Consider the following 24548-nt stretch of genomic DNA (forward strand, 5'->3'; position numbering starts at 1 on the left):
CAGGCCAGAGCTGGGTATGAACAGAGCTGAAGTGAAACCAATCCTCTGGCTCCTCAGGAAGTGCAGGGTCAAATTCCAGTTGTCCTTAAATGACCTCATGCTTGAGTCGCTGTTTCAATTGTACACTTAGCAATGATGGAAAAACTACACCCAGTCTGGTTTTCCAAATCCTGGTAATGTTTAACGAGGACGCAACCAAGACCAAATGTTGATTTGCATCCCGTGATGTGTTTACATAACAAATAATACAAAGTTCCAAGTAGCTTTCCAGGTCACATTATGCTCCTTATCCCTCTTTTTCAATGTGCAAGTGAGTTTAGTGCTGCTATAAGGAGGAACTGGTAGCAAAGACTGAGCCACACATGAAGCCAGAAGGAGGGACAAGGGAGAGGCATATAAACTCCATTTCTCTTCTGTTTCTTCCCCACCCTTCTGAGATTGCCAAGATAAACATCATAGCACTTCCAACTGTTTTTAGACTCTGGCTCTGTAGCGATTTTGTGGGGGGAGCAAATAATAAAAAGAGGCTAGGAAAATATGAAAATAGAATATTTTATTGAGATTGTAGAAGATGGGCAAACGTTGAGATACTGCTCAGCCTCTAAAATTTTTCTTAGTGTGGAAGTCAATGATTTCTTTTAAATGTCCCTTTAATCTCTAAGGTTTTGCAGGTGGTACTTTTTTGGTGAGGAAGGAGATTACGATTAAATTATCTAGGTCATTTAACTTTAGTAGTCGGTGCAACTCTTAAAGTCTGGAATTTTGTTTTAAATAAAGGAGATGCTGCTGCTAGTAGTGGAAACTAAGCAATGAACCTTTTTGCTGCACAGGGTTGAAGTTTTTGGGGATGTTGCAGAAATCATAATTTAACGAGCAGTTAAAAAGAAAAGACAGTTACCTGAAAGTTATGTTTAATCAGTTACGCTTTTAAAAATACAAAACAGAACTAACAACTTCCGCAACCACAAGACGGCATGTAATGTAGGTTGATGTATTACTGAATAACGTTACACAGTAAACCACATAAAGTTTGTAAGAGAAAAGCTTTAACCTTTTATTGAGTCTATAACCTCTGCCTGCTTCCCATGGAGACATAAATATGAGTGATGAGCTATAAAGGTTTCATTTTGCAGGTGATGGGGCGGGTGTACTGTTCTTAAAGTAAATTTTAAAAAAAGGCTCGCTTTTAGGTTTCAAAAGACCCCACTTAGTTCACTGGATCTTGTGTTGGAAAAATGTATGATCCCAAGTGATTTTTAACAAAACAACAGCCAAAACAAGCTCTTTAAGATGGGGGAAGGGTGGTAGACACATATTTAGATAAACATCAGTGTTGTGACACAATTGAAGGCTGAAATATTGAAATGTTGTCACTTTGTCCTTAACTCACCCCCCATCCCCCCCCACCCCCCTCCCCGTTTTGATGAAGCCAGTAAACAATGAAGAGCTTGGTAATGGGAGTTAAGATTAGTGCCAGGCATTGAATCTCTGGGCTTCCATCACTTTGTTGATATTTTTACCAAGCCTTGCTTTCTTGTAATTTTTGCTTCTGTAGAGTAAGTGTATGTTTGGATATACCTGTTAAACATTCTTTGGGAAGAATTTTATGCATTAGATAATCTCCCTGGACAAGTTGCTTATACTTCCCTGCCTTCTCCCATCCCCCCCCACCTGCCCCTCCCCGCTTCCTAAATTAAAATTGAGGGCTTGTTCTTACAATGCTGGCACAGAGCCTAGACAGTTTTGACCAAGACTGCAACAGGAACGGTGTTTAGGACATCTGCCAAAAACTGTAATTCTCAGCAGTATTAGAGAAAAAAATTACTTTTTAAAAGGCATATAGGTGACTTCTAAAACTTGTTATTGCAGGAACCTTATAATTTGTGTATTACTGAGGATGTGGAAATAATATGTAGTCAAAGTACAGAAAATTGCCTGAAACATTTTGGGAAGGGGATTATTTGTCCTTCCCCAGACCCCCCTTTAAAAATCATATGAAGACTAGTTGCATAAATATCAGCTATATGACATATAAATGTTTAGATGGTTAAAACAAGAAATCTGAGCTGTTCCTGTCTGTTCTAACATGTGTCTATGTTTCTCTTCAGCAATGTGGAAACACCAGTGCTCAGTGTGACGGGTATGGAAAGGCATTTGAATTTCTACTTTGCAAAACTGAGTCTGGTTTGGGAAATTCAGAATTAGCTGTGGTGAAATCCCATTCTGTGTGGACCTCCGCAGTTCAGGATAACTTCATTTAAATAGTGTCTCTGTCCCTGGTTATGAGAAACTAAGAGGGATGTTTTTGAAGTGGTAGGTTATAGCTCCATTCGCAAGTAGTCCAGTCCTGTAGAAGCAGATCTGTGGAGCAAAAGAATTAGTGCTGAGGTCCCAAAGACTTCACTCCACGTGGTTAAAGACAGGAGGAGTTCCTTTGGATTAGCTGAAGTCTAGACTGCGTGCCTGTTTGTGGTTGGAGTGCATCTGCCTTTTTAATTTCATCCAAAAGGAGTGGTTGGCACTCCAAGGCATCTTCAAAATATGAAACAAAACCGGGTAAGTGGAGACGATTGGATGATTCACTTCAAAGGAGCACTCCTGATCTGAACCAAGATGCTAATGTAGGTGTACCCGAAGGCGATTTTTGCCAGGGCTTTGTTTCTTTTACAGAAGGGGAGATTATTCGTATCTACTCAATTTGAATTGCTTGCAGTTTGGATTGGTACTGAGTAAGAAGTTCTGCTTCTGGTTTCTCTCTAGTGTGAGCAAAGTAAAAGTCTCTTTATTAATCTTTCCAATCCTCTTCCTAAGTTGATACCTAATTCTTTGTGAAAAAATCATTAACATGTATTTATCAACTTTCATTTGAATATAAGACAAATAATATTTTATGAATATAAAATTAGAGGATCTATATTTATCTTCAACATTTCACTGTATGAACGAGGTCCTGAATTCGTTGGTATACACCAACTGCATGTGTAGTTGCATTGCCCCCTCCTGGTAAATCATGCTCTACTGCATGGTCTTCCAGTTTGGAGATGTCGGGTTCCATTATGAGATCATCATCATTAACGCACCGTGAAATTGCACGAGGAGCCAGAGTATTGACGCTGTATTTTCTGTATGGGTTTGGGTTGTTTTTTGTTGGCGTAGTAAATGCCAATTTTGTGAAATGTAGTAATTTGAGGCAGTATGGGCTCTGTCAAGATTCTGTTTTGGCATCTCTGAAATTTCTTTGAAGAGTTCCTGCCCTTACCTTCTGGTTAACAGTTAACTCCTTGAAAATAAGCTTTTCATCTGACGTATACAAGAAAGTTGGAAATACCATATCCAACTAAAGAAGATCTGCATATGCATCTATAGTTTCAGTGTATCCAGATCTATACCTGCTGTCTATTGAGCAACAGTGTTTCTCATCAGGCTTTTTTTGTAGTGCATGATAAAAATTATAATATCTAACAATCACACTTACTAAATTTAGAAGACCGAGTTTTATAAACAGAGCTGACGTTGGTATTAACTAATGGTTTTTCCTGTCCCTCTCCCATCCTTTGGGCAAGCCTAAGGAACATGGTGACCAGAGCTTTGGTGTGTCCTCATGGAAGAGCTGCTAGAGGCAGTCAGGAAGGTAGTCTTGTGCCAACAGAAGGAAGATGGGAAGCTGGTTAAAGGTCTGCTTCTGAAGTCAGCTTGGGTCATTGACGGCTTGTCACCAACCAGTGTTGTCATCACTTTGACAAGTGGTAGACTGGGACACAAGAGATGCTTGTCACTGTAGGTTTCCTCTCCCTGGGCTTGTTAAAAGTAAATTCCACTTTGTTAGGAGCCAGTAGCTTGATGCTTAGGTTTCAAGGGCCGTGTGCAAAGGAAGTGAAACCTTTCTCTTACGGCTAGGACTGGGAATAAGCAGATCGTGCGGGGTGTTTGTGCAGGCTCCTGCAGTGCCGGGTGCCTCCCTTCCCACCCGCCTAGCGAGGGGCTGAGGTGGTGTCTGATGGGAAGGTAGAAGCGATGCCAAGAAACTCCATCTCTCTGTGCACTTTGGCGTGTAGACAATAGCATACTTGTGCTTTGGAGATTTGACATAAATGCACACTGGTGTCAGAGAATCTTCCCCCCCGCCCCCGTTCTTTTGCTGGTTAATAAATATCTACTGCTGCTGCTGAGCTAGCAATCTGGCTCGAAGTTTGCTTAAAAATCTCATCTTTTAACAACTGATTTTGTTTATTTCATGATGCCATGGGAAATCAGCTCTCAGTCAGTTTGTTATTTTTCTCATAATAAGTTCAGTTATTTATAATTATTGCTGAATACTTTTGCAGTGATTCAAGAAGTGATGAATTTGTTTCATCCAAAAGACCTACGCTTTGCCCATCTTCCTTGTAGCAAGAATGATGCCATCCCAAGATCTGCAATATATCCACTTAACAATGTCAACACAATATTGTTAGACAGGCTTCATATGTTTAAGAAGTGTTTGAGTTGATAAATGTGCATATTAACCAGTCAGCAGTGTGCTGTCTCTTGCATCCTCAGGGCAGCAGAATTATTGTACTTCACATCTTAATTTTCTTAAACAAAGAGCCTGTCAGACTTGATTAGCCAAGAAGCACCTGAATATATTGACTTAAATACAGAAATTGTTTGACACAGATGCGTATATTCAGAAATAAAGGTGCCTACTTAATCTTTTTTACAGTGCTTAAAAAATGAAGGAGAAGCAGTGAAACCTATGAAATGCACTGTGTGCCATAGCTGCCTTGCAGCACTTCTGCTATTTTTATATCTACGTTCATTGAAGAGAGCTTGCTTAAGCAAGAGAGAAAAGACTAGTAGATGGATTTAGGAGAGGAGATGCAAGAGCAAGGAAGCTGTGTTTCTGAGAAGATACAGAAAATGTGGAGAAGAGCTTATGTTCTGTGGCACAGGAAGGTGGTAGTGAACTCAGGATGACACTATGGGCCAGGAAGGAAGGCATCATAGTTACAAAGTGGATGTATCTGAACAATGGTCTTCAAGAAAGATGAATCTTTCCAAAAACTACAGCTAGTTAAAGAGAATCAGAAAGCAGCCTATTTTATTTAAGTACTACTAATTCTTAACCATCTTTTTTTCCCCCCAATATTTCTTCTCCACTGTCATGTCAGTATTGATTCCAGAAGATGGAAAAAGCTGTTGAGCTTTCAGTTACTTCATAGTCATGCAGGGTAATGTGCCGAGCAGAGAAGGCTCATCCTGTGAACTAACACAGGGAGTGTAGATTGGCCCTTGCTTGTTCAGTTGAGTACAACTATGAAACACACACCAGTAACTGGATTTGTGAACCCAAATAAAAGCGGAGTCTGAGTGCTCTTACACGACTACCGGGAGCACCTTAAGACTGGCAAATCTGTGGCAGCTTTACTTCAACAGAAATTGGTGGTAGTGTTAACCTTAACCTAAATGTGAAAAGGAATAACTGTTGTAGGTTTTCATTTTATTCTTGGGATTAAATTTGAGTGTGCTTTTTTTGGTTTATAGTTATTCTATAATTTTTTTAGCATATTATAGAAATCTATAATGGAAGTAAATGTTGTGGAGATATTCCCAGTTGATGGTTGAACAGGAGACAGCTGGGTCTTTTGACACTTAGACAGTTGTGGGAGTCTGCCTGGGATTTTGAGGTAGGTGGAGTAACTGGATGCTTCTGTAGAAGTGCAGGAAGAGTTGGTCACGACTCTATGGGCATTTAAAATGTCTCCTCTGAAGTCATACGTGGTTCTCTATAGACATAAATGAGTCAGTTCATCCTTTCTAGAGCTGTTTTCCAGGTTCTTTTCAGACTTGAGCAGACTTAGCAGCAGCAGTTTGTATTTGGGTCATGCGTGGAAGCTTATCTGTGTAAGTGTAAAAGCTTAGCTCAGCTGTTTTTCCTCTTTTACATATAGGTGCTTTTGATGTTCTGGGAGGGGCTGAGGTGCTGTTGGTCAGCCTTCCTTCTCTCTTAGGCAAAGTTTTGGGCAGTGCATGAAATTGAGCTTGGTTGTTGGGCCAACACCATCAAATTCTTAGCAGACCATGAATTGTGTCAAGAGAGAAACTGCTTACCGAAAGCTCCAGTTAGTCATCACTTGAGTTTTAGCTGATTTCAATGGGGCTGATAATTCCCTTTTGGCAACACTTAGATAATGTGTTGAAGTCAAGAAAATTGTCACACTGATTAAGATTTGAGTTTAACAGTTGTTCAAAGATGGAGATTTCAGTGTGAGCCTCTCTTGAAGAGCAGCAGTGAGCTTCCACACCTCGGTAGTCAGGAATATGGTACGTGACTTTGTGTGTGTGAGTGAAGAAACCAGAGAGAGTAAGTGAGGCTGCTTTTAGGGATAGTTGTGTGCTGGGTATGAGTTAGTTTCCTGGTGGAACACTTGCATAAAATGTTTTGTCACTCAGTTGCAGAGCTTGCCAGTCCTGGTAAATCCCTCTCTTCACAGTAGAAAACAACCCCACCTCTTTCTTTGATAACAACAAAAGTAAAACTTTGTGGTTTCTTTTCCCTTTTCGCAGCAACAAAGAAGAGAACGGGAAGCTCGAAGGCAACAAGAGCGTGAGCAAAGGCGGAGAGAACAGGAAGAAAAAAGACGTCTGGAAGAAATGGAGAGGAGGCGTAAGGAAGAGGAAGAGAGAAGAAGAGCAGAGGAGGAAAAGAGAAGGGTAGAAAGAGAACAGGTGAGTCCATGATACAGATATATGTGCAATAAGCTTGTTTCTTCTAAATTTTAATTTAATTTTTTAAAAATTAGTACACCTAAAGCAGCTTAGAGGCAACCTAATGCTGACCCTTTGATCTTTGTTGTCTCTGACAGCAAACGCACTAACATAGATTGTAGGGCTTTATGGAAAATTCTGGCAGCCTCAATATTCCCTCAAAAAAAGAAGTCTTGTTGCAGTACTCTTTCTAAATTCAGCTCGTGCCCCTGAGCTTGGCTGAAAACCATCAGAATTGGCAAAATCATCACTGGGGCTGAAAATTATTTCTAGGCTTGTCTTGCTGGATCACTGGTTCTTGCAGGACATGCCCCTGTTCAGAAGGCCTTCCAGAGAACGGCAGCTCTCTTGCATATTGGGTTCTGGCACCCAGAATTGGTCTGAAGCTCTTCATAAACTTTGGGTATTCTGAATTTGAGATGGAACCTTTGAGCTGCAGAAGGTTTTCCTTCCTAAAACTTAAATGTGCAATCTCCCTCTCTTACTCTGTCTATTTAAAATCAGCTCTAATAACGTATGCCAGTTCAGGCAGCAAGTATATCTTAAGTTGTGTCAGTGTGCCCATAATACATTGAAAGTACAGGTGAGAAACCTTTTAAACTGTGAAATTCAGCTGTTCTATTTATGCATGAAATCTGCATGTTTTAAAATCCTTTAAAAACATCAATGAGGGTGATAATCAGGGTAATAATTATTGTGCATGTACTGCAAAATACTGATCCCAAATAAAGGGCAAAAACTACCGTCCTAGAGGCTGATTGTAAATTTCCCATTAACTTCAGGAATGCTGGTTTTGGCCTGATACACATTAATTTTTTCTTACGTAAAGTCACTGTATTTGAGATCACTGATGATCGTGTTACTGGGGAACTTTGTTGTGTTTATATCTATTTCAAAGATTTTTGAGTCAAAAAGAGAGAAGACTAACCAATGGGAGTAAATATATGGAAAATCTCTAATTACAGCACAGCAATTTGCTTTTGGGCAGACACCGGGTATTCCCCCAGCTGCTTTTTAAACTGTTGAAATGCTAATTACGCACAGTGCCAGTAATGACAAATGGTTAATTGATGTGGCCAAGCTGAACCACTCTGAAATTTTTTTTTTTCTTTTTGGAAGAAAAGACATGCCCCCTCTTTGAATTTTTGTTAACCCAAACTATGGCTCAGCCAGTGTGCGTAACAACAGTGTAGTGTATCTCATCAGCCTGTCACAAGACTTTCTATAGCTCCCATCACTGTATCACTGATCCATTAATTTCTTTATGCATACACTGTAAATGTGTGCGTGTGTGCGTGTGCTTGTGTGTGTGCGCATGCACATGTTACATACTTCCATTAATTGCATGATAGGATGTTACCAGCTTGGGTTTGGTGCTTCAGAGTTTGAGTTTCTCCAGGGGGTCAGGTGAAGCAGCAGGTAAACCTCTCGACCTGTTGAGGCTGCAGACGAAGAGATGGCTAGATCGCAAGAGCAAGCGAGTTTGGTCTAATATCTGTTTCCTGGTGGATGTTTGTTTGTGTCATAACCATCGCATAATTCAGCAAGGCTGGCAGCGTCTGCTCAGGAGAAGCTTCTGGTGAGGGCGGCAGGGGAGATGGCAGGGCAGGTCCCAACTGCACTTGGCAGAGCCCCTCTGGGGGAGCTTGCTCCAGGTCTGCCTACACTATGCCTGGCTCTAGCTGTTGCTAACAGTTCATCGCACCAGTGCAACAAACTAATGTTTAATACAACTTGCATGTGACTTTGTATTGGCTGTCTTGAGTCAGACTTGCTGTGTTTTAACTTTCCAAAACCTTCAAGTGCATTTTGCTGCTTCTTGAAACCACTTCCAAAATATGTAAACGAGCTCTGGCCCGTGCCGGCAACATTTGCAGGAGTGCAAATTTCAGAACAGAAGGGGCCAAAAGCCAATGCTCAGGAGGGCAGGGCTCCCTCAATTGTTCTGCAGGCACTAATCCATTCCGAAGTGCGTTTCTCGTTAAAGCGGAACTGGGGAAGTAGCGTGTGGTGTTCCACCCAGGGGGTTCTGATGCATTCCTTTTGAATAAATTTATTGCTGGGTAATTTCTATGTGACAGGAGTATATCAGGCGACAGCTAGAAGAGGAGCAGCGGCACTTGGAAATTCTACAGCAGCAGCTGCTCCAGGAGCAGGCCATGTTACTGGTAAAGCACTGTATCTGTTTTGTTCAGTAGCTATAGGATCCATTTATCCGGCCAGTCCTAGGCTTCCCTCAGTCGGGCACAGCTGCACTGACAGTATGACAACAAAGGAGCTTGATTAAAAGGCCATTTATGCAAGTGTTGTGGGCTGACAGGCACATATGAGAAGTGCTGTATGGTCACACTGCTTTCTGGGCAGTAAGAGGAGGCTTTATGTTAAAGTGGAACAGTTCTGGTGTGGTGGTCGAGTTTCTGAACAGACCTTGGCATTTAGTGAAGAACTAGAGTGCTTATGTTGCAGATCAAAAGCACACATGATATGTAAATCCACCCCAGGATACAATGGCCTAGTGTTGGTCTAAATCATTGTTTTATGAACTTTACACTGGATTTAGTATAAATAACACTTCTTTTTTCTTTAATAAAAATCAGTTTTGACATAACTCTCCAATCATGTCAAGCTTAGCAGTACACTTTCGACTTTCCCAACATGAGACACATGCCATATTGGTCTAACGTAGCTCTTGGTTACACTTTAACAATGAAATAAACAAAAAAAAATTAAAAAAAAAAAAAAGGCAACAGCAACCAGAAAAGTGCATTTTTAATGGGATGGATAGGGACACATCCACCATACAGTCAATGTCATGTCTTGAATTACTCACACATTCTCTCAAAGGAATACAGATGGCGAGAGATGGAGGAACACCGGCAGGCGGAGCGACTCCAGCGCCAGTTGCAGCAGGAGCAAGCCTACCTCCTGTCACTGCAGCATGATCACAGGCGGCAGCAGCAGCAGCAGCAACAGCAGCAGCAGCAGCAGCAAGAAAGAAATAAACAAAGCTATCATACCCCCGAGCCAAAATCCCACTATGAGCCTGCTGAAAGAGCGCGTGAGGTAAGTCCTGCTCGTGAGCGGGAATCTTCTACCTGCTTCTCTGCCCCTGCCTGTTGGCATCATCGTGACTGCTGTAGTACAGTCGGAGGACAAAGTGTCACTCATATTTTAAAATGTTGGCCCCTGGTTTCCAAACCTGAGGGCTACTTCTGGGTACTTCTGCAATCACTGGAGTTCAGAGGTTTGAGGTATAAAGGGTGGAAAGAAATTCTGGAAGGCTGCAGACTGAGGGGACCTGGTTTTGGAAGCATCATGTCAGGAAGTTAATCTCATCTGCACTTCATCAGTCATGTTTTCATAGGAAGTGTTGGTGCAGTTGGCAATCTGTGCCTCTGGCAAGTACTGGCAATTGGAAATTGGGAGGCAATTGGAAAGCACAAACCTATGAGGGATGCTTGCACACAGCACCTGTTACACATTTGGTGCTTTAGCTCATGCTCTTGGAAATTTTCTTATGAACACAAAGCTGTATTTCATTAGTTTCATTTTTGAAGTGTTAAGTATTCTCTTCTGAGATCATGTCGTGCTATTATGAATCTCTGTAGTACTGCCTTCTTGAACTTCAGGCACTCACAAGTCAATCTGAAATCATCAGAGTGCTGTTTGTTTCAGTGAGTGGTCCCTTGTCTTTACTGGTCCACGGGTAACATTGCTAAGCCCTAATTGCCTCTTTGATGCATACTTGGCTCTCTTTCAGCGGTCTTACTCTTATGTTTCCCTTGAGCACCACACTACCCACAAACCACTAGACTGGGCAATACTGGTCAAAGCTCTTAATGGCGTTCATCACCAGCATGTGGGAACTAGGTAAATATGTTTTGGAACAAGAACAAAAAAAATCCTTGGGGCTGTTCAACATGATAAAATAGCTTTCAGTCCACCTTTGTCCAGTAAGTAACGCTTCCTTGCCTTTGAAGTATTGCTGTTTGGGCCTGGTGAGCACAAACTCATTTTCTTGTAAATGCTGTTGTCCAAGTTCTTCATACACCGTGTTTGTGCTATCTCATCCATTCCTCTTGGTGGTTGAGGTGTCTGGTACATCTCTCTCTCTTGGAAGAAATTCAGACTTGTCCAGTATGTGGTGGTGCAGGCATGGAACCAGCACTCCTGTCCAGCCTGAAGGCTGACTTCAGAGGGATGCAGAACCCTATCCTGAGCCATGTCTCCCAATTTCCTTTCAGAGTTGAAAAGGAGAGAAACTCCTAAAGATTCAAAGTGTTACATCCTTTAATAGAGCCACTGACTCAGCTATTTTTCTGTTATAGTCTTTTTCTTTTGTGATTGCTGTAGCTAAAAGGAGTAAAAGGAAGACAAAAAATTTGTGTTAGTAGTCAGATCTTGCCAGAGATTGCTGTGTAATATTCTTTTTTAAAAGTGTGGCAGAAGTATAGCCGTAATAGCTTGGTGCCTGGCAGTGGGAGTGACACCAGTTAAACTTAAGAGCCAGCATTAACTCTGATGTCATGCTTGACATAAAATAGTGAATTGGAGTGCATGTCCTGTGCCTTACACTTTCAGGCATACTGATCTCCAGAGAAAGTCTCTATCTACGGAGGTGCTGACCATCAGGATAATAAGGATAATAACTTTCCTGTTCTGGCAAAGTCTAATGGTGATTAGTTTTTTTTTTTCCCCATTGCAGTAGCAATGAGGATCTAAGGAAAAGGACTTCTAAGATTGACCCTGGGAAACAGTGGGGAGCTTAGAGCAAGAAACAATGCTTAATATCATTTTCTGGTCCAGACAGTCAGATGACTGGAACAGGGCCTGTTTCTATCCAGAGATGCACGCTATGTCTCCTTCCCACTTCTTGCCTGGTTTTAAGGACATGTAGCTCGTGCAGTTTATGTACTTTGTGAAGGAAACCTCCTATCATCTACAGCTAGAGACATGAAAGCCTGTTCCTTCAGACAGAAGGACTTGGGGCTTTTCCTTGTTCTATTCATAACAAGGAGTCTGGCCTGTTTTTTAAACTTTAAAGGATGTCTCTGTGCAGTTGAACGTGGTGGTGAACATGATCGTATGGTGAAGATGCTTGCCTCCATTATTGTTGTACTTCCCAAGTCATGGTGCATTTTGTGTAGACCTGGCAGAAGCTTGTTGTCTTGTTCCCACAGGCAGACTGTTACTGGAAAGCAGAGGCAGGTTGGGTTTGTAAAGCAGCCCAGCTGAGGAGTCCTGGAAACCTGCCTCTGTCTTCTTACGTGGGTATATAAGCAGCCTGTCTCTCCAGACCATCACTGCTAGGGAGCAATTAGGAAACCACCCCAATACTAGTTTTGTGCTCCAGACACAAGGGTTAAAGCAAAGTGGTGAGCAGAATCTCAACAAATGAAATCAGCCCAAGCTGCCAGTATGAACTTTCTTTGACGCTTTGATAACATGCTGGGAATTTAGTGTCTCTTAGAGGCAGCTGCTCTGGCAGCTCCCCTGGCAGAAATGTACACGCTGCCCTAATTCCAGCAACAGATCATCTTAGGAGGATATTTCCTTTCTTCCTGGAGCCTCTCTCCATCTCTTGTGCTTCATACCTCCCGCTTTGTTCGCAGTGCTGCAGCCTTGGAATAGGCAACATTTCTGCATGGGAACCTTGCTTGATGTTCTTTTGAGGACTGAGCACTTTCTGACTTAGTCTTCCCCTTGACAAGCTCTTGAGGTCAGTGTATGATCACTTCTGCACCTCTTTGAGGATGAGAAACAAGCTGCTGGTGCTGTTCTCTGTAGCCTGTGAGGTCGTGTTGGGACTATCTGAAAAGAGAGAGAATGACCAGTCCTACAATTTCATACCTAAAGCAGAACAGCCTCCAGTATTACTGGGTAGAGAAGCATATCATCTCTTTTCTTGCGTTGCCAAAGAGACAAGCACAGGAAAGCAGATAATCAAGTACCATTGGTTGAGTAAGGCAGGTAACTACAGTAAGGGATAGCAGTGGGAAATGTACTTCTATATTGTGAACCTGTTTCTGTTTTCATATATCCTTATTATTGTCTGTGAGGAAAATACTGATGGATAACTACTCTAGGCAGAAAGAAGCCCCTTAATGGTGTTTTCATATCACTTCACATCTTACTGCCTGCTGGTATCCTCTTCCTAGCATGGATTTTCCATATTGGCATACTTGCCACTTGGTGTAGTTCACTGTTGTGTTTTACAGTGCTGGTGAAAGCGGTAGGGGAAGAATCCTGCCTAGCCCCAGATGTATGTGGTTTCTTTATGGTAGAGGAGAGGTGGTACTCACCTTCATATTTCTACTTTAATTGGTTTTATTGACTCCAGACTTAACCTCCATTTATTTTGGCTTAGGTGGAGGAGAGATTTAGAAAAACTAATCAGGGCTCCCCTGAAGCACAGTCTAAACAGATGGGCAAAGTGTTGGAGCCACCAGTGCCTTCAAGATCAGAGTCCTTTTCCAATGGAAACTCAGAACCTGCTCAGCCTGCCCTGCAGAGGCCGATGGAGCCCCAGGTAAGTGCCCAGGAAAATCTTGGTGAGCCTGGAGGAAATGCAGATGTCCCAACATGTTTCCTTCAAATTTGCAGATCTTGTCACTTAAAGTCTCATGTAAAGGTTACGTAAAGCAGCTTATTCAGTAGATTTGTTCTTTGTCTATTCTTGCTTATGTTATTGATAAACTGATGGATTTGTGGTTTTGGTGTTGTGGGGTTTTTTTTGTTTTGTTTTTAAGTATTAAAGCTAGATTAGAACTGTTGCATTCCATTATTATCTGTGCAACAGTGGAATGGTGGGCTAAGCACTGGTGACGGTTGCAGTACACTTTTATAATTCAGAATTTAATCTGTGCAAGATATGTACTACCAAAAAGAATGCTCAGGAAAAAAGTGAGCTTGCTTGTTTTTTAAAATTCTTGTGGAAAAAGCTAACTAAACAAGTGGTTTTTAATAGTATGAGCACTGCTTCAAAGAGGTTTATAAAACATGACTAAGAAAAACAAGTTTGTTGTCAGTAGGCCTACCGTGGCTAAATAGAGCTCTGTACCACCCCTGGAAAATCAAAAAGACGTTGAAAACACTGAGCTGCTTGGCTGCTGTTGTTCTGTTGTTTTCTAATGAAGAGCCTCCAGATCTTGGTATCTGTATCTCATAGGAATTGCAGCATGAATTTAAAAAGTAACCTTTGTCTAAAACTTAGATAGCCCATAAATTCTGAGCGATTTAGATATGCTAAATTAAAAAGTATAGTTCTGCATTCAGTTCCTCTGTTTCCATGCAGAATTTTCTTCTCCCAAATTAAGTCTGTTGATGACAGTGCAAGCTAAAACCGCCCCTGATTGTGACTAGGTATTGCAACTCTTTTGGGCAACAGGAGAATTTGAACAGACGGGAGAGTGGGAGAAATCAGGACAGAACTTCATCTCTTACTCATTAATTCCTGGCTTTTATTCAAACCTCTATGACTATTTCAAAATATTGGACTTGTATCTTCATGCTCTCTGTGCCAGTTACTTTTAAAGTCTGGGTCTTCCACTCATATTATGGATAATCAGGCTCTTCAACAGCTGTGTGTGTTAAAATTGAGGAAATAATAATAGAAAAACAAATACAACCAGCCTACTGAAACTGGGATCGAAAGCAAAGTTTTTCTTAAATATTAGGTGTGAAAACAGTGCGTTCCTCAGTTATGACCTTTCCTCCTCCTCAGTTTCAGAAATTAACTCTGAAATGCAGGTTTATGCACAAGGAAGGAGTAGGCTGAAGGGTCAATATGGGTTTCAGTGGAAATCCCAATGGAGTTTTAACTCGAGTCACTGTTGTGCCTTCTTAGTATGTGTAATTGAACATGTGTGCGTGTACGTGTGTGCTTAGTTTGTGTATAAATATGTATATATGTACTGTATATGGTACATATATGGTGTAAGTATAATATGCATTGTACATATGTATACTATATACAATATATATTATGGTTTTTTTATATATATTGCAATGACTGTAAAGGAATAAAGGCTTCTGTGTTGTGGTCTTTCTCCAAAAGTTTGGAACTGTATCTAGTTCCTAAATTCATTAGGTAACGTAAATGTCTGTCGGTTTGCGCATTTTACAGCATTCTTTGATTCTGTACATTTCTTTAATTGGATATCCGCTTCAAATTTCCCAGCCCACCAGTGCTGCCATGAGACCTGACCAAAGGCTACTGAAGACCGAGGAACAGCAGGTGACTTCTGTCTTGAGTGGCCTTTGGATTCAGGCTCACGGTGCAGATATTAGGTTCCCTTTTCTTCTGGGCACCAGTGTATGTGTATGTGGAGAGCGTAGCTCACAAAAAAATGCATATGTGCTGTATTTTCAGTCTGTTACGTTCTTTGGGTGCTTGCCTTGCTTTTAAGTGCATTGATTCCACCCCACGCTTACCTAATGCCATAACCAATTTGTCTCTGCCCGCCCCACCTGCCTTTATTCTGTGTTAATTGGAAAGCCAGTTATACTGAGCGCATTGAATGTTTTATGTTTTGTTTTCTTGTAAGGTACAGTGGTCCCATCTGGCATCTCTCAAGAACAATGTTTCCCCTGTCTCGCGATCCCATTCCTTCAGTGACCCTTCTCCCAAATTTGCTCATCACCATCTTCGTTCCCAGGACCCATATCCACCTTCACGCAGTGAAGTGCTAAATCAGAGTTCTGACTCTAAGTCGGAGGTACCCGACCCCACCCAAAAGGCTTGGGCTAGATCAGACAGTGACGAGGTGCCTCCAAGGGTAAGGAGTAGAAAGACAGATGTGTGCTATTTTTTTTTATTATTAATTATTATTTTTTAAAGGATGTGATACCCCAGGCACTGGGAAGACCATGCCCTTGTGCCAGTGTTGGTAACAGTATTTTGGAAGGCAGATCATAATGTAGGTGGTCAGTCAATGGGTTAATGATAAGCAACCTTAAGTACAATATTGAAGCTTCATATAAAATTGGCAATTATTTATAGAATGCAGCTATTTCAGATAGACAATTTATTATGCAAAGTTAACAAATCATTACCATATTCAGGAAAGAATTTTAAATATCCCTGAGATTATTGCTCAGAGTTAATTTTCCTCTTCATCTGTTAGCAACCCAAACTATGAATCATACACATATTTAAAATTGAGATGGAACTGAACAAAAAGGAAACATTCAATATATCTTCTCCTCCTCTCCCCCTCCCACCCCCCTCCCATCCACTGGGATTTGCTTCTTCTGAGTATATTCTTGCTCCCCCACCAGTCTTTGCCTTCTGCTGATCCATTCCCGGGCATTTGTTTGGTTCCCCTGAGCTTATTCTAATTCTCATGCTGTTTCAGCAAATTGCTTTGTGCCTCCCCTGCTTCAGTCAAAATGCCATATTCTTTTTAAATGTCTCAGTAGTTGGAGGGTAGTGGGCTGTGTATGTGTTTGTGTGATAACTATTAAATACTACTTAATGTTAAGACTCAACTTTGAGTTCTCTTCAAAATCTGAACAGCATCCCAGCTAAGGCTCTTGGTTTTGTGGGTGTTTGTTTATTGCTTTTGGTCGCTGATGAACTTGGACTTAGAATTAAGTGTTACTAAAACCTTAAGAATATATTCTGTAGCAGGAGAGGTTTAATCTTCCTCTTCTCTCTCTCCTGTTCATGGGTTTAACACAACCTTTTTTCTCCCAAGGTACCTGTGAGAACAACATCCCGATCACCAGTCCTGTCCCGCCGTGACTCTCCGCTGCAGGGCAGTGGGCAGCAAAATAACCAAGCAGGTCAAAGAAACTCCACGAGGTTTGTAAACCTACATGTCCTTGCCTTTCTTGAACTGAAAGGAAAAGGCTCATGGGAAGCAAGGCGTTTCCAGAGAGCTTTTGGCATTGTCTGTTGGACGTGAAAGGAAGATGAACTTGGATCCCTTTTCAGTAATGATTAATATTAATTTCCCTTGGTGTAGCATGTGTGCCAACAAATACTGGCAAAATTTCTTCTTCCCTCTCCTTCTTTGAGTTGCCTGCCCTGTAACTTTAGCAATAATTTCGAAATATCCTTAAGATTTCTGAAAAAATGTGGCCGTTCGTGAACTTCTTGCTTTTTGGTGCAACAGGTCATCTTGGGCATACTGTGGGGACTACTGGCAGCAGAAGTGTTTGTAACATCTAAAGGGAAGAGATCTCAGAAACTTTCTGTCCTCTCAGCCAGAACCAGACTTTAGAAGGGGGAGAAGTGTCCATGAGCTGTGACGCAGAGCATCTGAGGTCAGGAAGGGGGAAGAAGGGGCTGCCTCCAGAGCTCAGTGGAGCAACATGGACAGGCCACCCTGGAATTGGCTCACTGGACAGGAGTGAGGGTATTCTGAGAGGGACAAGAAGAGATGTCTTTTTGGCTTGTGCTTGTGTGGCCAGGGCACTTCTGAGCCAATTTTAAACCTGCTGAGAGAACTATCCACTTTAGGTTAGATACGTAAGAACGGCAGGCAGCCAGTTCATAATAAAAAGAATAGCTTACACCCACCTAAACATTATTATTTTTTTTTGTTCCATCCTCAATAAGGTAATAGGTATTTCAAAGCGAGACACTGCCTGGCTTGTGAAGCATCACTGATGCCCTCAACTCAGTGTTAAGTGCACTTTAAGATGAGTTATTAGCAAAACACTGAGGAAGAGTGATGTTTGAGTTCAGAAATGAGAATCTGAAACTGAAGTGTGTGACAAAAACTTTCTTCCCTCCCCTGATACAGCAATATAGAGCCTCGACTGCTGTGGGAAAGGGTAGAGAAGCTCGTACCAAGGCCAGGCAGTGGCAGTTCTTCAGGTTCAAGCAACTCTGGCTCACAGCCTGGCTCCCACCCTGGGTCTCAGAGTGGGTCTGGAGAGCGGTTCCGGATGAGATGTAAGTCCTTCCTCCACCCTTCATAACATCACATTTCTAAATTTATTAAGTTGTGAAACACTCAGTAATGAAGGATGATAACCCTCACTGGGAAAGACCTTTTAGCATGCAGTTTCAAAGATGGTTTAGCTTCCAGTACCCCCCCTTGGCTGTATGTACTTGCTTGGGAAAGAGGTAGAGGCAGAAGTTGTCGTGAAAGTGTTCACTGTTCTTTGATTCACATCCTGCCACTGCTTCATTTTCCTGTGTGCAAACAGCTCAGTCTCCATGCTCTCGTAGCTCCCTTCCTCATGTGTGCAAGGGCACATTTTGATGCTTGTTGCCTATCACCTTGGCGGTTGTTGATGGGGTGCAGACTGCTACAGGCAGGTCTCAGCTGGGATACATTGGATGCTGATGCAGGTTTTCCAACTTCTGGCCACAGTCGTTACCCTCTTTAATTTACAACTATGTGACAGTTTACTTGGGCTTCAGTCATAGGTCAGCTGCACCCATATCATCACAGCTTATGATGATTTTTTGTATAGTCCTTCAGGGACAATGTAATAGTGAACCAGTGAAACCTAGGTCTTGCTGTCATGCACAGCCTGATAGACTTCTCACCTCTCTTCACCACTCCACAGTAAAGTAAGAAAACATATTTTAGCTCCCTGCTTAATCTGTTTTGTTCTGTGTTCCTTTCGGGTTCCTGACACATGCAGCATCATCCAAATCAGAGGGCTCGCCATCGCAGCGTCATGAAAGTGCACCTAAAAAGCCTGAAGAGAAAAAGGAAGTCTTCAGACCTATCAAGCCTGCTGTAAGTTGCATCCAGTTTCCCCTGTCCCCCCTCTCTTTCAGGTAGGCCCACAAAAAGTATAGTGTGAGCTTCCGTTCATGGTGCCATTGGGGGTGAACTTCAGCTTGTGTTGGAGTTTGTATCTGTGGGCCTAACAGCATGTCCTGAGCTCTGCAATTGCCTGCACACATCACAGTACTTTAAACATTAGAATTTGCTCTGCTTCTGGAATTGGTTTCTGCTCTCTGGTCTTCTTCCTTCCTAACCTCTGCCTTTCTCTTTCAATCCTGTGCTTCCTTCCTGGGGCTGGACCAATGATCGTGCATTTGACATGAATGTGCCAATGCTGGGCTGAATGGTGCAGGGAGAAGTGGTAAGACCTCAAGTTGTTGCTATTTTCTGTGAAAGATTTCTGACATTTTCTTTATCTGCCTGCTGTTACAGTTGATTACAGCTCTATGTCCAGTTGTGTCTGGGGGATCACAGTGGGTTTTCACAGTATTTCCAACTTCCCTTAAAACTTTCTTCTCTTGCCATTATGATACCGCATTAGCACCCAGATCTCGGTTAAAGCTGCTTTCTTAAATAAACATAAAGGTTGGTCCTTCACTTTTGATAGTGTAATGTGTGAGGTATTTGCCATAAACTGTATTCAGCTAAAGAAAGCATAGCTACACAATTAAGAGCAGATTGCACTGACTGCAAACCTGGTTTGCCTGCACTCCAAGCTGCAGACAGAAAAGCAGCTTATGTCCCATACTGTTTGACAGTCGTGTGTGACTGAGCTGGTACTAATGAATCTGACTTCTGAGGTGAACTCCTTAGCATGGATCCATGTGACTGGAAATGCATCAGAAGGTTTCAGGGAGATCAGCTCTCTATGACTGTTTTGGGTGACTCAGTAAGTCTTAGGATCTTTCGGCTACCTTTCTGCCTAGATTTCTTGTGGTGGATGCTATTAACCTGAAAAGTTTAGGAAAATGGATTCTGACAGTCAACCACTGTGTGAGAGTGGGTCTGGGTGCTTGTATATGTCCTTCAGATGGTAAAATGGGATAAACTGAAGTCATAATCAGGATAGTTTGGATTCAGAGTATGCACATTCTTCTATAATATAGCAAGACCTCCTTAGGTTGGCTCTTTTGGTGCTTTAATTTATCAGAAAGTGAGTTTAGGTAACTATCAGGAATGAATAAACCTAACACAGTGGACAAGCGAGCGAACTTGGGCACTAATCTTGTGGGTTTGTCTTGCAAACTCTTCTCCTCTCTTCCTTGCAACATCACTTTTTTCCTCCCATCAGGATTTAACTGCATTGGCGAAGGAATTGCGAGCAGTAGAAGATGTACGACCTCCACATAAAGTAACGGACTATTCATCCTCAAGTGAGGAGTCAGGGACGACGGATGAGGAAGATGATGATATGGAACAAGAAGGAGCAGATGAATCTACTTCTGGACCAGATGATGTCCGAGCAGTGTTAGTTCTTCTAACAGCATTTTTGCTTCTGTTTTCCATCTTAGGGGGTTGAAGGAAAAGGATGTTGGGTATTTTGGCTTGCACGTTAGTCCTTTCAGCTTACAACAATCTATGAGAAAGACATAACAGCCTTGTATGTTCACATTTTCAAACACTGAGGGTAATCTCTTCAAAAAGTAGGCTTCTATAAATGATGTCCTTTCCCTTTTCTCCCTCGATTCGTTATAAAACAAGAAGTGGTGTTTAACAAACTCCTGATTTTTTTTTTTTTTTTTAAATAGAGAAACTTTTCTAGGCAGGTTATGTAAATATTCCAGTCTGATCGCAATATAAATTAATTTTGAGTGTGCCTTGGTGCAGGGCAGCGAAAGCTAGGGCACAAGTGCTATTATCTCACTCCAGTTATTTCTTGTCCGGCAAATAGGTCAACACTGAACTTGAGCAATGGTGAAACAGAGTCAGTGAAAACCATGATTGTCCATGACGATGTGGAGAGTGAACCTGCCTTGACTCCTTCTAAGGAGGGCACCTTAATTGTCCGACAGGTATTGCTTTTCCTTCCCTGTGCAGTGCTGCACCTTTTCTGTGCTCATTAACCCACTCGCTCATTCACCCATGCTGTTTCTACATTATATTTGTTGTTCGTATTATCAAGACACAGCTGTAGTGAATTTCAGATGAGCAAGATGTTTGATGCATGCAAAGAGGAGAGTAGCCCTTCACCCCTTGCTTCTGTTTTGCATGCTTTCCAGTGACACCCATGGCAGCACCATGCAGAGTACCTCAAAGTCTGTGGGAGAGAAGGGTAGAAAAGCTGCAGGTGTGTGGAGCAAGTACCTGGAGCAAGAACTTAGTTTAGTTTTACCCTAGAACCAAACGTGGCTTTCAGGAGCGGGGCTGGGAGGGAGGCTGGGGGGGAGCATTCAGGGTTTATTAGAATTGTTTTGAGCCTGTAGTTGAGGGAATACAGACCACCCAGATAACATACACACACACGTACATACAAATGCATACAACAGTTAGCGTGGGGGAACGGAGAAACAAAATAGGTGGTGAGGTAGAGAATGTGGACAGAGCTAGAGCACTGTGTTGTTGCCTTTGATTCTGAAAATATTGCATTCTTGTGCCTTTGAAAGATAATGATTCCCTGCTTTTAAATGAGCTCGTGTGTTGATAAGCGTGCTACCTTATAGTAGTTTCCTCGGTAATCGCACTTCTGAATTTCACAACTGAATGCCAATTTCTTAATTGAGCCCTCTGGTTTGAAAACTAAGATTTCATGCTTATTGTTTTAAATAGTTAGCTGAAGGCATTTGCCAGACAGTCCAAGCTCATATCTGTATAGGATTTAAGTTAAAAAAAAAATGATAGGGGAAGAATTCCTCCCCCCACCCCCAAAAATGTGCTTGTCCGTGTTGTGGTGGAAGACTTACCGACACAGTTACTCTTCTATTCATTAGTGGAACTGGCGGTGCAAGTCAACCACACAAACTAAGCTTTTACCTGCCGGAAGAGGTGGGAATTTGCTGAATTGTAGTAGCTCTGCCCACTTTCCCTTTCCATCCAGGCATCAAGGCATGGATTATCAGCTTATTTTTAAAAATAAATTAAAAAATAAATGTAAAAAGGTAGGAAGTGAGTGAGGGAGAGAGGAGAGAGGTTGTTAGGGATATAGACCTTTACGCAGCACTTGAGCAAGACAAGTGTGCCTGTTTTTTCTACAGAGTACAGTTGACAAAAAGCGTGCCAGCCATCATGAGAGCAATGGCTTTGCCGGTCGCATTCACCTCTTGCCAGATCTCTTACAGCAAAGCCATTCCTCCTCCACTTCCTCCACCTCCTCCTCCCCATCCTCCAGCCAGCCGACACCCACCATGTCCCCACAGACACCCCAGGACAAGCTAACTACTAATGAGGTATGTCTTACACCACAGCTGGCTGCTTTCGTAGGGTTATAGCAGCATTGCCTAGTAGCTAGTTTGCAAAGGAAATCCAGCCACTCTCCCCTGCTTTTTTTTTCTGTCACCTTTGTTCCCACCCCCCAAATAACACATTTCAGTTCTGTGTAAGAAGCCCTTAACTCTAGAGCAGTCCCATGCCAAACTTGCCAGTTTACTATTTTTGCTTCCTCTTAGTGAGTCATTAATTGCATGGCGTTCGTTTTAAACTAAACTTGACTACTGCATTTTCAAGCCAATACTCTTTTTTAATTCTGTTTTATTCTGGGAGCAGGCTAATTGCAAGCAGTGTGCCTCTTAAAAATTAGCGGTTACTTTTGGCTTTGTCAGTAAAGGCTGGGCTAGTAACTCCGCACGTGTGAGGAGCTGCTTGTGGAAACTCACCCTTTGGGAAAGGAAGTGGCTGTGGAGGGATTTTGCTCTTTAAAGCTTGCCACATGGCCTGGGTGAACAAATCAGGTGTTGCCCGGGAGGGTTGTAAAAGCCTGGGGTATTGTTGCTTTGGAATAATGAATGGGTGAAAATCTCTTGGGTTTTTTCCAGTATGCGTGTACTCTGAAAAGCAGCTGTGCAAAGATGACTGTTCTCCACCAGTGCTGGTTGTGTTCAGGTGGAGAAGCAAGGTTTTGCCACAGAGGAAGCTCCCTTTTGCTGTCCTGGGCTGTTCCTGGGATGGTGCCTTCCGTTACTGACCAGGTGTTGGTGGACAAACCCAGTCTTTCACACATGTGTAGCCCCTCACAGCAGAGGAGATGCACACATGTGAATGAAGGGTGCCATTCGCCCCTTACCAACCCTAGCAGTAAGCAAGGAGCCAGCGTGGTGGCTCCAGTCCTGGCTGGGTGGTCAGCCTGGCTTTCAAGGAGAGCCCCTTTCTGTATGCAAGCAGGAGTGATACAGGGGGAGCAAAACTCGGTGAAAAGAAGCTGCTGCTTCTCAGGGTAGAGCCATCCTGCTGTGTAGGCGTGCAAGTGCTGTGACGAGGAGAGGTTGCGGTGAGCTGGGTAGGCTGATGGTAATGCACGTGTTTACCACAGGATCAAAAATGCTTCTGAACCACGTAGCAGGAGGGTGGGTGGGAGGGTTTCCTTCTGGAAATTGGGTTAGCATAATGCTTAATTTTCAGCTATGCTTCATTGGTCTTTGATCTTTCTAAAAGCACGCTCTTGTAGGTTATAGAGATCAGTTGATTGATCCAGAGATATGCTTGCTCATTACTTTGATCTAAGCAATAAATAAGCAGGGTTCAGTTAACTCAGCTTGGGAAGTGGAGGCTGTGGCAGTGGCTGGTGGCGAAGGAGCCTTTCGGTGTTGAGCTGTGCAGCAGAGCAATACGTTCCTAACACAGACCCCCTGCTGTTTATTTTGCAGAGAGTAGAGGCTTAGAAAGATCAGAGGTTGAAGATTAGTTGATGATAAAGAAGTGTCTCTATGTTTGCATAAAGCTGACCAAAAAAACAGTACTGCTTGGTATAACTTACCCACATGCACACCCTTTATAGATAAACTTTTTTTTCCACTTGTCCCATTCTGCTTCAGTACGCAATGTTGTCACTATAATACTAAACTGGCAAGGGTTTAAAGTCGTTCCATTTCCACTTTTAACAGTTCATTGTTTCACTTGTCGTCTTCCTTTCTTTATGTTTTTTCATGTTTAGACCACATAACTCAGCAAGCACCAGTGATTTTATCCACTACATATTCATAGCTTCATATCACCGTTTGCTACACCTTCCACACTAATGAGCCCCTTTGTTCGATACAGGTTTAATATGTTGCTTTGTCAAATAAAGGTGGAAGAACCTGCTGCAGCTTTCTGGCAAGAGGCTCAGGTTAAACAAAATAGGGAGAACAAACAGTAGTGGACATTGAAACGTAATCCATTGTAGAAGTGAACACTTGATCCCAGATGGTTCTGGTTTTGTTGCACAAATCAAGAGATCAAACTTCATAATTTATTACACTAGCTCACTTTAGGAGATGCTTCATAAATTCAAAAGTTGTAGATAGTGGACAGCTTGCAGATAAGATAGTATACATACATTTAAGCAGATATTTTAAAGAGACATTCCCTCGCTTTGTGCCTGATTGTAGTGGCCAGTCCTAAAAATCTTCGCTAGCAGCTGAGGTGACAGGGGTGGCAATTTAGGTAATTACATTTCACTGTAACATGTGCAGTGTGCATATGTATCTAGTTCAGGTGTGGTGCCTGCAGTGCGTTGTGTATCTATAAAGGAAGTATAAAAGCTTGGGGAGGCTCTATAGCATAATTCTGTAGTGACTTAAAAATGTTGGTTGTTGTTATCCGTGCTTTTTATTGTCATTAATATTAATAAAGTTGAAATTTACATTGCAGACTCAGTCCGCTAGTAACACACTCCAGAAACACAAATCTTCCTCCTCCTTTACACCTTTTATAGACCCCAGATTACTACAGATTTCTCCATCTAGTGGGACAACTGTGACTTCTGTGGGTAAGTAAAGTAGCTGAAGACGACAATTGAAAAAGGGTTCAGTGACTTCAGTGGCTCTTTAAAATACTTACGAATGTTACCATCATGCTTTTTATTTGATTTGCAATGGATTGCATAGTTTATTTCTTTTTCCATTTACATTTCTTACAAAAAGAAAGACTTGCTCAGTATTCTCAGTTACTGATTTGGGTTGTGTGACGTAAAGAATA

General features: G+C 42.2%; 1 protein-coding gene across 8 annotated transcripts in view; it reads left to right on the forward strand.

The window, feature by feature from the left end:
* MAP4K4 (mitogen-activated protein kinase kinase kinase kinase 4) overlaps window positions 1–24548 on the forward strand; it is a 169764-nt gene that overhangs the window by 124240 nt on the left and 20976 nt on the right. For 2 of the 8 annotated variants that reach the window (XM_074815105.1, XM_074815104.1), the window contains exons 13-24: window positions 6547–6708; window positions 8829–8915; window positions 9592–9810; window positions 13115–13276; window positions 15294–15524; window positions 16446–16552; window positions 17499–17650; window positions 18352–18449; window positions 19732–19907; window positions 20332–20452; window positions 21632–21823; window positions 24222–24339. In XM_074815105.1, coding sequence (XP_074671206.1) covers window positions 6547–6708; window positions 8829–8915; window positions 9592–9810; window positions 13115–13276; window positions 15294–15524; window positions 16446–16552; window positions 17499–17650; window positions 18352–18449; window positions 19732–19907; window positions 20332–20452; window positions 21632–21823; window positions 24222–24339 — 1825 coding nt within the window. The remainder of the gene's footprint in view (window positions 1–6546; window positions 6709–8828; window positions 8916–9591; window positions 9811–13114; window positions 13277–15293; window positions 15525–16445; window positions 16553–17498; window positions 17651–18351; window positions 18450–19731; window positions 19908–20331; window positions 20453–21631; window positions 21824–24221; window positions 24340–24548) is intronic. The other 6 variants (XM_074815108.1, XM_074815107.1, XM_074815106.1 and 3 more) reach the window with 5 other exon arrangements.

The sequence above is a fragment of the Strix aluco genome, chromosome 2 (assembly GCF_031877795.1).
Source record: "Strix aluco isolate bStrAlu1 chromosome 2, bStrAlu1.hap1, whole genome shotgun sequence".
Taxonomy (NCBI): Eukaryota; Metazoa; Chordata; class Aves; order Strigiformes; family Strigidae; genus Strix; species Strix aluco.